This window comes from Orbilia oligospora (assembly GCF_000225545.1).
Source record: "Orbilia oligospora ATCC 24927 unplaced genomic scaffold scaffold00091, whole genome shotgun sequence".
NCBI lineage: Eukaryota > Fungi > Ascomycota > Orbiliomycetes > Orbiliales > Orbiliaceae > Orbilia > Orbilia oligospora.
This window is the reverse complement of record NW_011645648.1, coordinates 164,611-181,688: the sequence shown is the minus strand read 5'-3', so window position 1 is coordinate 181,688 and position 17,078 is coordinate 164,611. Positions and strand designations below refer to the sequence as shown.

General features: G+C 42.2%; 3 protein-coding genes across 3 annotated transcripts; 2 read left to right on the top strand and 1 right to left on the bottom strand.

The window, feature by feature from the left end:
* Positions 1–9,356: 9,356 nt before the first annotated feature.
* AOL_s00091g58 (uncharacterized protein) lies at positions 9,357–10,194 on the top strand (the record flags this gene model as incomplete). The annotated part of the gene is made up of 2 exons (XM_011125816.1): positions 9,357–9,560; positions 9,643–10,194. The coding sequence occupies 2 exons, from the start codon at positions 9,357–9,359 to the stop codon at positions 10,192–10,194; spliced, it is 756 nt and encodes a 251-aa protein (XP_011124118.1).
* Positions 10,195–12,409: 2,215 nt separating this feature from the next.
* On the bottom strand, positions 12,410–13,709 carry AOL_s00091g57 (uncharacterized protein; the record flags this gene model as incomplete). The annotated part of the gene is made up of 2 exons (XM_011125815.1): positions 12,410–12,465; positions 12,539–13,709. 2 exons carry the CDS (start codon positions 13,707–13,709, stop codon positions 12,410–12,412), a joined length of 1,227 nt encoding a protein of 408 aa, XP_011124117.1.
* A 1,023-nt stretch (positions 13,710–14,732) lies between these two features.
* On the top strand, positions 14,733–16,253 carry AOL_s00091g56 (uncharacterized protein; the record flags this gene model as incomplete). Its single annotated transcript, XM_011125814.1, has 1 exon — positions 14,733–16,253. One exon carries the CDS (start codon positions 14,733–14,735, stop codon positions 16,251–16,253), a length of 1,521 nt encoding a protein of 506 aa, XP_011124116.1.
* Between the last annotated feature and the right edge of the window lie 825 nt (positions 16,254–17,078).

Genomic DNA, 17,078 nt, shown 5'->3' with positions numbered 1-17,078 from the left:
AATATTTTATATTTCCGTAGCTGTGATATGCGGCTTGTTGGAGCCCTGATCCACAATCCCTGAAAAGAGAAAGAGACTTCATTTGCCCTTGTAGACGTGGCCGAATGGTTTATGGTGTGTCAGTTGTTAGTAACATCATTGGTACTGGGGTATAAATAAAGAATTTATGGACATTGGTTGGAGATTACGATTTTCTTTTCTTCTTTTTTTTTTTTTGAAAAGGCGGTACAGCTAACTAATTGACCTTTCTAACATATTCAGCATTTACTATTTTCCATATTTTCCCATATAGACCCCCCCTTCCCGAACAAGATGTCCATAGTATCAACAGGATGACCGAATTCACCTACCCTGGAACTGTCTGGTTTGGTAGGGCGAGACCCTTGCCAGAGGCTGGGGGGATAATAGCTTGGTGGTTTACTTGAGACATAGATGTAAAATATTGATCTTGTAGAACATTCTAGCTAAGCTGGTGCCTTGACGCGAATCCCGTGGGTTGGATGTGGAAGTGAGGATGGGACCGGGATAGGGCACTTTATATACCTACCTAGGTGCCTAATACCTTAGGTCCGATAGAATAGCACTGTTAAGATTCTGTTAATGGATTTCCAGCGGGTCCAACAGTGGATCATGCAACCTTAATCCCTTATGGTTTAATGATGTATTGACTTGAAAGAGGATTTAGTATCTAAATATAAGATAAGAAATGTTTGGGATAGGCTACATGTTAGTGATTGGCGGCTTTACTTTAGACACCGACAGATATCCAGTCTACCTGTTTTTTAATATGGGTATCTAATTAAGACTAATGAATTGAAGATTTAGACAAGCCTAACTAACCAATATATAAATTTAAATCAATCCAGATAATAAGTTCTATTAGGAAAGACACATATTTATAAACTACAGTTACATATAAAACAATAAAAACTAAAGTCTTCTGAAGTTGATTTTCTTTTTTTGTGGTAAAGAGTTCGGATTCAAGATGATAGGAGAGTTGTTTGCCCTAGAATTCTTGCTAGAACTAAAATAGACAAGCTAGTTCATATAGCACAAAACTTCGAATCTTTTAGTGGCATTAAGCTCACTAATATCGGTGGCGAGATTTAGATACTAGATCAGACAAGTACTAATAACAATATAGTTGTATCTCATTGGTGTGAAAACGCTGGTGTTTTCGAATTCAATAGCTGATCTAATGTTTGTTTTCGCAAGTGTTCTACAATCTCTGCTAATGGATTCGCTAAAGTGGATGGGAGTACACTTCTATTCATTAAATATTAAATATAGAATATTTTTGGATGAACTGCAGTAATTATAGTTAATGGATTACCAAATATTGGATCATTAATTATCCAAGTCCACATATATTCATCGTTTTGTTTGTTCTTATAAACACGAGTACCATACTCTTTTGCGTAATTATAGGACCACCAAGAGAATTTGTTAAAGTTCGAATTATTTTTTGTAAGGTTGTACTATGGATATTTTGTTATTAGATTTTCACAAATACAAAGGGATATGGGTATACATCTACTAACCTCGAAAAAGGCCTCTGATATGGGCAGTAACCCTGCGGCCATGGTAATGACTTTATATTCCAAATCCGCTCAATAAGGTACTAAAATGAAGCCTATAATAAATTTGATCTCATTCTCATGATAATTTCAACAATTGGAATTTACAACACCTGAGTACATTATGATACTAAAGCAAAAATGAGGTAAGTTTAGTTAAATGGAAGAAATATACATTGCTCAATATAACGCTTTTTGGCTATCTTTTATATATACTCTTAAAGTGAAATATGACTTCATGGGAATAGAAGTCATATCACCTTAGAACTAACTAATACGCTTGCACTATTACCTTATCACCAAATGACCAAATAACGCAGGTAGATGGCACAAGATAACACTCCTTATATATATTTTTTGCTGGCACTATTTTTAATAAAGAGCCCAAACATAGTTTCGTGGATGGTATTGGTCACCATTCACCAATAAGCATGCGTCTATGCACACGAAATCCAAGATTATATTTGTGACCGGGGATATGACAGCCGTGTGCCATCTGCAATCCGCGCTAGTGATCCAGCAAAGTGGTAAATTGCTCCTTGCTTTGGAGTTGAAAGTACACCTACGAATATGTACTGGTACCGCGAGACAAGGTTGAAAGGCTGAGACAGGGCTGATCGATGTTGAATATGTCCTAACGAAAATGAAATATATATATATCTGGAGTGGGGCTTCCGCACGCAACACGTTGGGCGATACTAACAGCTCATATTCAAGATCCTACCCTATAACAAAAATGTTAATATAATAAGCCTTGTGACACCTCCAAATTTAGCCTTAACCCGTTCACGCTTTCCGATTGGAGTTAATTGAAATACTTGCATACATTTTTACGTTTCGTATGGCGCTTAAAATCAGACTTTGGGAATTATTGCTTTAATGTGTTTTGTTGTTGTTACGTAACCAACCGCCCATGGTTCCACACATTTCGAGATGAAAGACTCGGTTCTGTTGCTAGCTTGTTATCAGATAGGGTTCTAGCGGGTCGGATATGCCCTGGTCTTGTTAGTTCCTCCTTGGGCCCAGAGCTGCTAGTCTGGGGGATGCTCAGAGCTGTATCGTGTGGGCCTGCTTGTTCAGGTTAGCGGAGGCTAGACATTAGAAATCTTCTGTCGAGACGCCGCCGTGGGGTGCATATACATGGATACAGGAGTCGACATTGAACTAGAAACGAGAACTCCTACCATTGTCGAGCTGTACTATAGCTATAGACGGCTATCAGCTTCATTTCACTAAAGCTGAGACACGAGGTAAATAATGAACCAAACAACCTGAAATCCCAAGTTTCCCTTTTTTTTTTTTTTTAATATGGCCCCAAGCGAGCCTCCTATCATCCCCCTTTCTACAGAATAGTAACCCAGAGTAACGCCAGGAATCTGAATTTTGCATTTCTCCGTTTTAGCAATACCAGCTTTGCCCCTCCCCCCCTTCTCGTAGTTGTAGAACATCTCCAAGGTCTTGAATGGGTAACTGGCTTGTGACAGGTTGGGAAATTACGGGTGTAGTCTCGTCGACAACATTGATTGTTGATGGTGATCAAGATAGCAAGAATGGTAACGGGATTTTCGCTTAGGTTTTGGTCTGGATTGTCGCTTGGATTGTCGCTTAGATTATTACTGAGAAAAATTTTGGTATCTTCTTCTTCGCTGTTTCCGAATACCCATCCAGTGCAAATCTTCTAGGGGGGCGCCTTAATAGAGAGTAAAAGAGCGTCGGTGACGGATTCAGATCCGCAGGTGCGGATAGACATGCACCGCTATGATTAACAGACCCTGACAAGTTTATCTGAGCTAGAGAGCAGGCCGGTGGGCAAGCCTGCCTGGCTACCCATGCGCCAACCAGCCGGCCAGCCAGCGAACTTAACTATTAGGTTGCCAACCAGGCCAGTAACTAGCTTATTAGCCAGGCTAGGAGACAGGCCAGGAGCTAAGGTGGGAGCTAGGTCGGTGGTGAAGCCGGAAGCTAAGCCGGTAGCTGGGCTGGTAGCTTGGCTAGTATCTGGGTAAGCAAATAGATAGCCAGGCTAGTAGCGAGCGAAATTAGCAGGCCAGTAACTTATTTGATTAATGTTTGAATCGTGGATATGGATATAGTCAAGCGGTTTGGCTAAGTACCTAGGTACTGATATGTTTGGAGGGAAACAGAGTAAAAAAAAGCGGTGGGCAGCCGGGTTTAAGTGCCGTCGCAGGCGGTCTACAAGTCTTTCGTTTAAGGTTACTGCTTGCTTGCTTGTCGAATATGTATACGACGGGCTAGTTCCTTTTGGGAGTAGATATGGCTAAGTATCGCGATCGAGCATGGTATCTCGTGGTCAAGGGTGGGATCATCCGATATTTGCAACCAGCCAGCCTAACGCCTAGCTTGTACTTCTCGAATTCTCTTGAGTTAAACTTCCCAGTTGATGGGATATTAGTAAAAGGCTCGTAGTAAGTTACAAGAGGTCACTTTATTTTGCAGCCTCTGCTAGCTAAGCTTATATCTCGATTCTATCCTCCTTCCGGCCGACTCCCTGTAACTTGTTGCATTTTGATATTTTGTGTTGTTTCAGGACAGCCTTGAAGCCATAGATAGACTCGAGTGACGTTACGTCTAGTCCACAGCTTGGAGATCGATAAACAAAAAATAAACGTTCAGTTTATACAAAGACCATGTGTGCTATCGCTGGTCAAGCTCTTTAAGCCATCAATCCCAAAGCTAAAGACTGCATAGATATCATGAAAGTTGATAAAACCATCCATATTCTACCAAAACCATAACTCAACTGAACACGCACCACCCATGTTTCCAATGTTTCTCGGGGTCTCATTTTCTAGCCTAGAACGTTAGAGTGTTATTTGCTACGGCGTTATATCGTAGGCGTCTGTTCACACCCACTTCCCGTGCCGGCTGCGCAGCTGTACCAAGCAGATTTGTAGCTAGGTTGGTGAGCAGGCTGTGGTCAGTTGGTAGCTAAACTAAAAGGCCTGCTTTGTCTAGCGAGGATCATATTCTGTGGAGACCTGCCCCTACGGCAATCTCAGGTTCTGGGAGTATTTAGTATGCTCCCAACGAATACAATTGCAAACCAGTAGTGCGTTAAGTAGCTAGCTTGCGTATCTGCGGATCAACCCCTGGAACGCTTGAATGGCTAGCCTGGTATGGCCCGAAATAGGCTGAGTTGTTACCAAATGTGGTTAAAAGTCGGTTCCGAAAACTACCCAAAATACAACATGCCGATGCGTTGGTTATCGGGGAGCGATATATATATGAAACCGTCTTAGTTCTTCCGACAATAGACCGCTGGGTAAACTGTTTTGGGCTAAATGGGTCGGGAATAGAAAATGGCACTGGAATATCTAGCGGCCAACATAGGGCTATTTTAGAGACAAAAAAAAATTTGGGAACTGTAAACTGAATTTAAAAAGTGGATAAAACATTAAAGTAATATATAAGTATTTAAAAGTCTTTGAATTTAGGAAAAAGTGTGGTTATCTTTGGTACTTGATAAGTTTGACTTATTAGCATGTATGATAGTTTTCAATGAAAGGAAGATGTAGTTGACTTTTGGGATGGTTAACATTAATTTGTAATGTAATAAGATAACTTTATGTAAAGTATCACAGATAGCGCAGCATTGGAATGTTTGATTAAGTTATTACTGAACAAATTACGTACACGACGGCCAAATTTCTGGTATGAGAAGCGCAAGATCTAGATAGTTCTTAAGCCAATGCTCCTTTAGTTTTTTTGATGCTATATCTTTTGTAGCGTTAATAGAGGTCCTAAGGCCGCACAGAGGACAGTAATAGATCTCTGTATATTCCAAATAATAATGTTGGAGCTATAATCTGTCATCACTAAAAATTCGGGGACAATCTGATTGAGAGCATGGAATATCGTCTGCTATTATTGTCAGATAGATTAAAAAACCTTAAATTAACGAGAAAAAATCGCATAAAACATTTTATATATATACCAGTATCAAGGTATCCTGACAACAAGACTTCCGTTAAACAGTCAAAATCGTATTCTACGTTATCGAGTAATGTTATAGTAGTGTCGATCTACGTAGCTCGAGCCTTAAACAGTTCGATTTTTTGCTCAACCTCAACATTACGATATCTTAATTTTTGATTTTTGGCCAGAAGTTCCTCTTCGGTTAGTATCGCATCTATCAACTTCATCAATTTACTACGAGCAACATTGTAATCAGTCAGCCATTCCCATCGTAGTTAACAAGAAAGTGATATATTTAAGCTTACATGTGTTGACAAGCTTGAATTTTAACCGTCATTATTGGAAAGGGAGGATGCACAGTGTAAATCTTTCAATCAAAGATACAAGAAATGAACTAGACCACTGGGTGCTGGTAGAGATGGAATGTAGTGGGTTTCAAAAATGATTGGGGATTGGCCCTCTAATTTATAGACTGTTAATTCTTTCATCATTGGCAGTACTATATTGCGTGCGTTACCCTTTCGGTCAGATGCAGCGACCAGAATCTAACCAGCTGGGGTAATTCCCAGGGAGACTATGGTTCTCGATTAAACATAAGTACAAGCACTAAAATGGTCGAATATGAAAATGGCCGAATATCAAAATCCTAGTCAGGTATTGTAAAAGCGTCTGTCAAGGAAATTGCGGGAACAAAATAGGATGAGTGTCAGCCTAATATACCACGGAACGTAACGTTGTTTGCTTCTAAGATTTCGGCCTAGGATGAAGGGGTGTGGCCGAGGGTTTTGAATTAATCCGAGCTAACAGAAGGCTTATCTGGGGTTTGTGGAACTTACTATGCATTAGGTGATAGCTCGATTTCGGGGCCAGCCGAAAATGGATACCATAACACAGAGATTTAGGATCTCCCACTGCATTTTCTAGTGTAAAGATACGAAACCGGGCTCGGCAACCCCTGGTATTCTATGAAAACACCAAAATAAGCATAGAAAAACCCTCATGCTTATTTTGTATCGGTCTTACAGTCTTATTTTTGAGATATTGGGACTCTTGCTAAAATCTATCTCGCAATCTAGACATGGTGGCAACTTGCCAGCTTTTGTCGTTCCCAGCTGGTACCGGTCTTCTTGTACGTGATATGGTTGCCATACATAAAAGAAGCAAAAGGAGATAAGTTTGAGATAATGGACTTTTTATTCGTTTTTGTAAGCAAGTTTGTTATGTTGTGATTTTAGTAGTGGTTTTGAGGGTTTTAAAACTTAGCTTTCTGGGATAATTCTTACCGCCTGAGTATGAAAATGTTCAAATGAAGGTTCTTGCCTAATACATGAGCTTAAATATCTTGATCTTATTCCAATTTCAATCCATTACTATACATTTGAGGGGATAATCAGAATCATAAATATTCTTAATTGCCCTAATACTATGCTAGATTTGAATAAGAATTATACATTTATTGGAGGTGATGACTTTGATGCTGGCTTTAAAACTGATGTGAATATAATAATTTATGAGAATTGTTTTTGTGAAGAGATACCACATCAAAATATCGATACCATCATTATTGATTCTATCAAGAATAATCAGTTTTACTACAAAATACGTTGAAAGTAATTGACGAAATGACAATGAGCAAGTACAAATTGGGCATTCATTTCTCAAATGTTCACCCTCTCCATAAGGACAACGAAGTGGTTTATCGAGTAGAATGGAATTACGGGCACTTGCCGCACGAAACGCTTGTGGCCGATTACCTAAAGCTCGTTGAGGAGTATATGCAGTGCTACACGAAAAGTTTTAAGCTCCGATGTAAGCACCAAGCCAAACTTCAGGCCATAAATGCAAACCAACCTCGACGCTTTGGGCCTTTTGATACCTAGAAATGATTCTGCTCGATTCGTTACAAATACGTCGTGTGCCTGAGAAACAACACATCTCGAGCGTTGTATTTCACAGCCGACCTTCAGTTCTCAAGGCAAGATTGTTTAACGCTGATGCGAGAAGCTCAGTACAAACTTCTAGAGGGTTCAGAAGTGCGTGTTAGTTTCGTTTCAGCACGTAACGCTTAATTTGGAGGCTCTACGCATCCTTGTATCGGATTCCTATTTTGATTTTCTTATGGTATGTTTTGACATTCTTGTAACTTGTCTACTGAAACAAGCTATCACACGCTCTCTACACCTTTACCAGAAATATTCCTAGAATTTATCTAAAAAGGATCATGACGATGTACTTATCTTTTTCGCACCAAGTATGTTCTGTGCTGTGTTCTTAAAGGTTTCTGTGTGTGCGGATCAATCCGGATTTGAGAAAGACCACCCAAGGAGGGATACCTGGAGAAAATGGCTTGAAATAGCTTGATATAGCCTTTTGAGGTATCTGATTTGGAAGAGCGTCCCTAGCTGGTTCACCATAAAACCAACATCTTTTCGAGAGTTTCTAATGTAGAAGTACTATAGCTTATCCGACCGAATTAGGTTCCTACCCAGAAAAAGCAAAGGCCATCACCTGCGAACTCTCGCCTTTAGTGTTCCTGGGGATGTATACGTTGTATGTTATATTTTTTGTGTGAGTCATTGTTCGAAACTAAATCCACTTTATGCATCGACTAGCTAGTATATACTCCTCTTCGCAAGAAAAGCCGCTAGCCTAGTCTCGCTCCTACCTGTTGCGACAAAGCGCTAGCTAATATAGCATGTGCCCCAAATAAGCGGGTCTCACCCTTATGAAAAATTTGGGAACGGTAAATATAAATTGGCAAATCGGCAGCACTCAATACTCAAGAATCTTTGTAAGCATTATACACCTAATATCGTTAGATATCCAGCAGAAATGAGCACCTTGAAGCCCCGATCTCATTATTCAAGAAAACTAAGCTCTAAGAAGCCAATAACATCCAAATCTATCACAGCAATTATTATTACCTTAATTTTACTCGCAATTATTGGATATTTTATAATTAGAAAGCAAAAGGATTTAAACAGGGTTATTAAATACTTAATATTAATCTAAACACCAGAGATCGATGGTATATATCCAACTAACAATACTTCTCTATAGGCGATTAAGAGTATTGGATTAACATACCTCTGTAGACAGGCATCCTCCTACAGCAGAAAATTTATCCATAGATACTAAAACAAATAAACATTACTTTATAAATATTAATATACAGCCATCTATATACAAAGAAGTCAATAAACATTTTTCGTAAAAAACAAAATCTAGTTGAAAGAATAGTAATAACATAGTTCAATACAAACAATCTCAATATTATTAAATAAATGTTTACAGATAAAAAAAAAGCTACTCCCTGTATACTTTTATTATCAATTTGCAACTACTAATTAATATAAGAAACTATATATAAATCTCAGTTGAAATACTGTGTAGCCAGTTAATGGAATTTTATAGTCCTTATAGCTCGACTATTTTACATATGGCAAAAAACTTCTTAATCCTTTGTCAACGGGACTAATAGAAGCCAGTTATTCCAGTATAGGTGTAGAATGCACCCGATATATACACTAGAAAAGAAGAAATAAAACGAGCCCTGTACTGGGATTCGTGGCAGGCATATAAATTGAAACCTGGGGATTGATTGAGCGATGAGGTGGTGGCTGGGCTACATACATACGCGCAGCTTATTTCCTTCCCTTGTGCGGTGGTCAAAGCGGAAGCAGATAATATATATACAACGATGATGCCCACCGGTGCACCATGTTTTGATATGACCAAGTCTAACTATACTCCTCTCTATAATTCAACTCACCAATTTTTTTGGGCATATCAGGAGTAGTTTTCTTCCCCCCCCGCGGCGGAAACCCGAGATAAATGCTAGAAATGGTCAATCGTCAAGAACTATTGTTTCGGGCAGATATCTGCTTCGAGTTGGTGGAGCGAGAACATGCCGGAGATGACAGAGAACCGAAGATATACTTATGTCCAAAACCGAAGCAAGTATCCGAAAGCATATCTGAAGATTGTTTATCAGCTGCAAAGCTTCTTGTGGAACAGAATGATGTAGTCTCGAGTTGGCTTTGTGATGTAAGTGTCCCGCGCAGGTTGTGGTGGCTTCGCCGCAAGGGGGCTTTAACTAACCGAATCTCAATACTATATCGGCATTTAGACAACAGGCTCGCTCACATATTTTGGTCACTATATCAATATCGTTTGCGATAGAGGCGGCGAAATTACTCTTGAAAAATACATCAGGGACCTCGACCCCGTCCATTTCGACTTCCCTTCTGGACCTTCATCCCCACCCCCGCCACCAACAAAAGATTTAAGGAGGAAAAAGGCTCTTGGGGCCTATGAAGGAAACACTCCGGAACCAACAACCCCACTTTCCCTTAGTTTGGAAGAGAATATCGATGATGGAACCAGCCAGCAATCTTGCTCCCCTCAGCTAGAACCCACCACGGTCGTACGGCGAAAACCTCGGTACATGGTGGCATCTGCTTCTTCATACATTCCGGAGCGAATTAAACAATATCTATCACAACGCTTCCTTCCCCGGTCGGTTACAACTCGTCCGCCATCAACCTCATCGAGTGCCGAGTGGTACTTGCCGCTTCCATCCACGTTGCAACCGCTACGATCTAATTCTCTATCCCTCAGTCAGACCGTCAAAACAAGGGTGAAAAAAGTCATCCGTGGTACCGAGCACCGACAAACATAATTCAACCGTCTTTCCGAACTCAGACTGGCAACCCCCTACCAAGTTGAAGCTTAAAAGGCTTCAAATACCTCTAACAGAATGCTAAGCATCGGGTTTCTGGTAGCACATCTAGCCGATAATCACCGCTATAGCTTTTGAGCCAAGAATTTTGATTTTTTCGATGTCCATAGGGAATGGTGAACTAGGTGGTGGTTTATACGAAGCAGCATGCATGTACTTAAGCCATAAAAAGATGTGTGTTAGCTCAGGTATCTCGCTACCAAACCATTTCTCGCAGCTAATACTATAATGTGCAATCGGTTTACAGTTGAACGTGTGACTAGAGGGTATCTTTGGGTCAAGGTGGTCTCTAAGGACTGGGTGGCATTGATTGTGGCTAAGCGGGCAGCACATCCTGAATATGGGACCCCCGGGACATACGTGCTCCTAGGATATACACTGGCAAACCCCATGGTTACCTTTGTGATATATGGTGGTGCTAAAAGATATTTCATGACTTTAATTTAATTTTTCTATCCTTATTATGTTGACCATGGTATACCCAACTAAAATAACCGCACTGAGTACTGTCCTCCCTTAGAGATTACGCCGACTGATGGCCTCGCTGACCATCAGATCGAGCCCAAAAGACGGCGAGATCTAGACCTAGAGTACTGGAACATGGTCTTCGGAACTCGAATATCTTCCGCAACAAAATCAAAACCAAGCCAGCTCCTGCCGAGCGAGTTTTAGAATTATCCGTATCTTTTGGCTGTAATTGATGTTTCGTACATGTGCACTAGCAGCTAGCCATAAAAGCTATGTCATTATGGTACACTTGGCCGTCGAAAGCAGAAAGGTATTCAGGACGAGCTGCCTCCAACATGCAAAACCACACATGCAATGTGCATATGTGACCTGGCAATTTACGGTCTCGCTTTCAAGAAGGGTGGTGACAGGCTGGATCTCGGCGTCTGTTCTCGGTATGCCCGTTTCAGGCCTTCTAAAACAACGCATCGATGGCCCAGAATACCACACAACTCTCCAGAACCTCGGCATCTTGGCTAGCGTAGCGCGTAGCCGTAATTGCAGGAGGCAAACAACTTGGACGCTGTCGCTGTCGAACGGGAAGTAAAAAATATGTGGAAGGGATATTCAGCAGGTGAAAAAGCTCCGGAGAGATAAGAAGCGATGGTCTACTGAATTTCTAACTCTATACCGCAGAGTTCGTCCGCGGTCGACCGGTCAAGATGGGTGGGTGATTATCGATGACACTCGATCTATTAGCAATATCATTTTACAAATATTAGCCGATGTCGGTCTTCTAGATATGCGTCCGATAGAATATAATGCGCTTTGTTATCGTTTCCCCAACGTTAAACGCGGAAATAGTGATATGAGGGTCCCTAGGGCTATTATAAACTTCAAAACTATCGGGAACTTCGATTCCCACACCTCCCCGGAGTTTTCTTTTCTGGCTATGTTTTGCGCTAACTTTTTAGGCCCCGATTATAGGAATCACATCTTAGCAGATGACACTATAATATCTCAGCCGGTTGGCATAGACAGTTTAGTGGCCGTGGCATAATTTTGGGGGGTTGATGAATATGGCTGGCCCAGGCTTTGTGGTGATTTGGAATTTTTCGGAGCTGTCTTTGTATGAGCGAATCAAAATCGCAAACATTCATAATTGCCCTGATACTATAATATATTCGAACGGGGGCGTTCGAACCATACGTTTATTGGAGGCGATGACTTTGATGATGGCTTCGAAACTGATGTGGATATGATGATCCATCCGGGCCAAAACGGTAATCGAGCTATAGGATCAATCTGTCCACCAGCCTATCTGCCCGCCTATCTGCCTGCCAGCCTGCCTGCCTATTCACCACCGCCTCGCCTATTTAATGTCAATGGCGTTGACAAGTAGGTAGGCTAATAGACAGGCAGGGGATTCGGCACATAGATATAGCTTACTAGATGTGCATATATATTTTCTTTGCTAGGGAGAGTATGCATACGTATGCACGTAGATGGTCTTTTTCATTTTTGGACTCTATACCGAAAATTGAGGTTGAAGTTCGACCTACGCGCAAATTCAGTCGCACCATATGGTACAAACTAGCCTCGAATCCAAAAAAACAGCCCCGATTCAATATCCCAAAGCAAAGTATCTGTGTGGAGGTAGCAAAAATAATGGCCCATTCAAACTTTAATGTCAAAGTGAGAAGGGTTTTTAATCATCGATGGCGAAGGGACATTCTTTTGAGAAGCCGGGCCCACTTCGTTCAGCTAAGAAACTTTAGTATCAGCGGATGCGAGTGCAACATTATATACGAAAGCATGAACAAAGAAATTTATATACCTGTGATCAATATTTGCGGCTCTTTTTTAATTACCACCTTCGACTTCTGCGGCCGTTTTCGAGAATCGCTGCACAAGACTGGCTTTGTCGGTCGTTTCCTCTTGGCCGCCTCTGGTGGTTGACTCTTCTGTATTTCTTTATCCTTTTCCTTTTGATGCCTTGACCTCGTCACTATGATGCTCGGGGAGGGTTTCTTTGTGCCAGCAGGTGAAAGTTGAGACCTGCTTGAAATTCTGAGTCGGCAGCTTTGGTCGTCTGTTATGCTTAGTGCAGGCGAATTTCTCTCCGAGATCTGGCTGATGTCATGATCTGCTGTATCGATATCGGCGGTTTTTTCAGGGGAGTTCTCGTAAGGCGCATTGATTGCTTCCGATTCCTTGCATGGCGTCCGATTCTCGAACGCGGCGCCTGCCAGCCGGTCCACTATGCATGTGGCGGCCGACGCAACGAGCGGCATTTGATTTTGCCGTGAGAAATCCACGCCCCCCTTACCCTCCACTTTGGCGAACAAAGCGGAAAACGGTGGCAGTTCAATTTTGCCTTGATCCAAGCTTTTCTCGAAGTAGTTCGAAGTAGACGATTCACGAAACGAGTTTCCCTTAGCTTCCCTCGATTTTTCTTCGATACATATTGGCCATGATTCAGGGAAACTGAGCTGAGAAGGAGAAAAGGTTATTACTTTTTCGAGTTCTCGCTCCATCCGCATCCAAAACTGGAAAAATAACCATTGTTGAGCTTGAGATATTGTAATGTGCCCCTGTAGCCACAATTTTTCCACTATAGTTGTGGTTGTGGCAATGGCGGACTCGTAGTCTTGTGCCTCGAGGACCTGGTGCCCACTGCCGCCAATCGTGCCCTTCAAAATATTTGATAGGATTTCTTTGGCGAAGCTATTTGTTAGAAGTGCGCTATTGGCTATTATCTTTGAAAGCGTATCAATAACAGGGCGAGTGTCATTAACGATTATCCACCCAGCGTGGTCGTGGATGAATCTGGCGGTATAGAGTTGGAAATCAAGGATATAGTTGGGGTTGATTTTCGCATTAAACTTCCACCTAGTGAACATATTGACCATATATTCTTCGTTTTGAGCTGCAATAGCAACAGCATCCAATTGAGCCAACTCCATCTGTGATAGTGTTTGCCCTGGAGTCGCTCCTGATCTAGCCATGGTGCTGTGTAGTCCTCCGTAGTGAATAGAAAACGACAAGATGAGAGGGAACAACGAAAGAGTTGAGCATCCGAGTCCAAAAATTTGAGACGAGATGGGAGAAAAGGACTATACTAGAGCTCTAAATATTTTGAAAGACCGCCTCAACGGCAAGCGCATGTGTGGGTTTTTCGTGATCCGCGGTTGCCTAGAGAACTGAAAATGGGTAGAGGGCGGCTGCAACAGCTGAAGACTAAAAAGTAATCGCCACTCTATTCCGCGAGTGTTAAAACTTTACACTTACCCATGGGCACCACTGTAATTGGAATGAACCTAGCTGAGCCAAGCTTTGGTCTGCACCAGCACTCCTAATTGCGGTAGCGGTGTATTTGGCCTTCATCTTCAAAAAAGCAATCTTGCCCATTCGTCGTAACGGGGTTGATTCAAAATGCGATCTCATTCGCAATTTCACGTCAATCCACATATTTGAAACCTCTCTTTACGTAACATAATACGTTTTCATAATGCATAATTGAGCCCAATGGCCAGTTTGAACCCATCCGCGAGGGGATAGGAATCCTGGGTCAGAGCGCGTAGCCGTCGCTCAAGTTTATGCACCTCCACGGGATCCCTACTAAAAGCCAGCCTTGGCTTTCCAAAGGAAGTAGCATGGGTCTTTTCGTAATCCGCGCTTGCGCAGATGGCTGGGAAAGGGTGGTTGAGCCATGGCAAAATGTGCATATATGCATAGTCTCATATATGCACGCTCCTGTTCGCGGCCCCTGCAATTGTAATATTCTCATTAGAGATTCTCAAAATACGTTATTTCTGCACGAAGAAATAAATTGCAGGATGGGAACAGTGCCACGCAGCCTTCACAATTGTGCCCTGAATTGCAAAGCTATAAGAGCCACCTCCCAGCCTAGTTTCCAGACCTGCCTAATATATAGGACAGTTCGAAAATAGTTTTCAACTACTCTCATTGTATTACTTTTGCTGTCTCTCACACCTTAGCCTCGAAACCAACGGGCCATGCTGCCAACTATGTCTTCTTTGGGCAAACTCTCAGATGTTCTTCGACTCGTGGACAAGTACGAGAAAAACCCAAAGCTAAAGAACCCTGCGTCCGCCTCACACTATGGTCGGCAGATTGCGTCGGCCTGCGATGGGGTTGAGGTTAACTATGACCCCGACATATACTCGCTACATTATATCCATCTCGTTTTGCAATTAGACCGCATCATTAAAAAAGACAAAATCCGCTCACTCTCTCTAAATGATGTGAATTGTTACTCACAACTGCTGGAGGCAATGCTAATACGGTTGGTAAAGAAGGTCACGAGTTCGCTGGAGCCAAAGGTCGCACTAGATGTCTCAGATCAGCAAAAATTCGGCGAGGATCTGGATGATATCAAGCGTATGGTGCTTCTAATAGGAGGCAACTTAACACTAGCTCCATCCTTAGCCTCTGGGGCGATAATCATGCTACGGGAATTGTGTCTGCTGGCTATTAAGTTGGTTACTAGGAGTCAGGATGGGGCATCGAGGCTTGCTCAGAATTGTCAAGCAAAGGAAAAAAGGAAAAGATCTGATGTCAGTACTTTACGGGTTACAAGATCCGAATCCAGCGGCCCACCGATCCAGCCTAGATCCAGCCGCAGAACAACAAGGAGCCAGGCAAGAGCCGAAACCAAACGTCCCGACCCCGCGGAGATAATTATAATCGACGAAGATGGGAGTCACAACGAACGCAAACGTCTCAAGATCAAGGAGATAACCGATGATAATGTCAAGGCCGAAGTCGAAGACGACGACGATGAATTTAAGGTCGAAGATATAACCGAAATCGATAAAGAGGACGATGAATTTAAGATCGAGGATACAGCCGATAACGAGGACGATGAATTTAAGACCGAGGATATAACCGATAACGAGGACGATGAATTTAAGACCGAGGATATAACCGATAACGAGGACGATGAATCCGAGATCAAAGAAACAGCCGACCGCGATGATGACAAATCCAGCGAAATCGACAAATTTCGAACTTGCGTCATTTGCGGTGATAATGTTTCGAACAACAATTCAATGTCGCATCGTTTCAAGTATTACCTAAGGCACGTCACCAAAAGCCATCCACACCATTACAAGACCAAAGATATCCAGAGGCATAGATGCCATGTTTGCTCGGCGATCCATCCCACCCAGGCTGGTCTTACTCTGCATGCGGGTATCGAACCCGGCTGCGGCAGGCATGCTGATCACCAAAATTGGGAGCCATATGGGTTGAAAGAGAGCCTTTCTCCAGCTATGCGATTTGTCTGTACAATTCCGTCATGCAGCACAGTAATACATTTGAATCGTTTCGCTTACCATTATCAACCTTGGCTTGAGAGGGTGGAGTCTCATTTGGCCAAAAAACATGGGCGTCGTCTGATTGTGACTTGCGGGTTGTGTCCAAACAAGTCGTTTGAGACGATTCAAGCAATGGTTAAACATCGAAAACTTCATGGACTTACTAGCATCCATTCAAGAAGGCGCGAACTCTTTGAAATCTCCCTATAGCTATATATCTAGTATGTTTTCGAATTTTCACGAGCGGCTTCGCAAGAGTCAAATAGACTGACATTACATGTAGAATATATCGACATAAGCTTATATACGTCAGACCACCAATCTCGTGTTCAAGGGCCTAGGCGGCCACGACAGCCCATTGCATCGGCCGTCGGTCTCTTTCTCTAGACCTAGTAGCCTCGGAGGATTTTTGTTATATATATCTATATATATACATATAAATACATATATTTTGGGATATCGGACGAATTAACACGGCTTTCTCCTAATGACACTGAGTGTAGTGTATGCTACATGTAAGCTGACATTTGACCCGAGGGAATGGGGAGGGGGTATAAAATCGTCCCCAATATTCTGAATCTATAACTTGAGTTTCTGTGTGCGCTTGGTTAGCGGCCCTTTTACAATCAATCTCTCGCCGTCGGGCAATTTTTACATGGGATGTTGTCGCAGCTGCACAGAAGATACATGGTTTACTCCGTTGCAAGGCTGTTAACTAGATATTTCAGGCATCCGGCCTGGATAAATTCAGTGAGGGAAAGTCTTAGCTTTCCAAATGAATATAGATTCCAATAAAAAGAGGTTGACGACGAACTTGTTCCGGGGTATGAAAAATACCTTTCTCAGCCTCTTCTGTTTTCAAAAATTGGTATTCCGAAGCCTCATCCTCATAAGCCAAGTCGGGGTTGTCTGTTTTACATGGGATATCGAAGTAAATAGAAAGGCCATTGCAGAAATAAGTGGCAGTTAATTTAGACACGGGGGCAAATACGGCTCGGAAAATCGTATCCAGTCGGGCCGCAAGCACCTGCAATC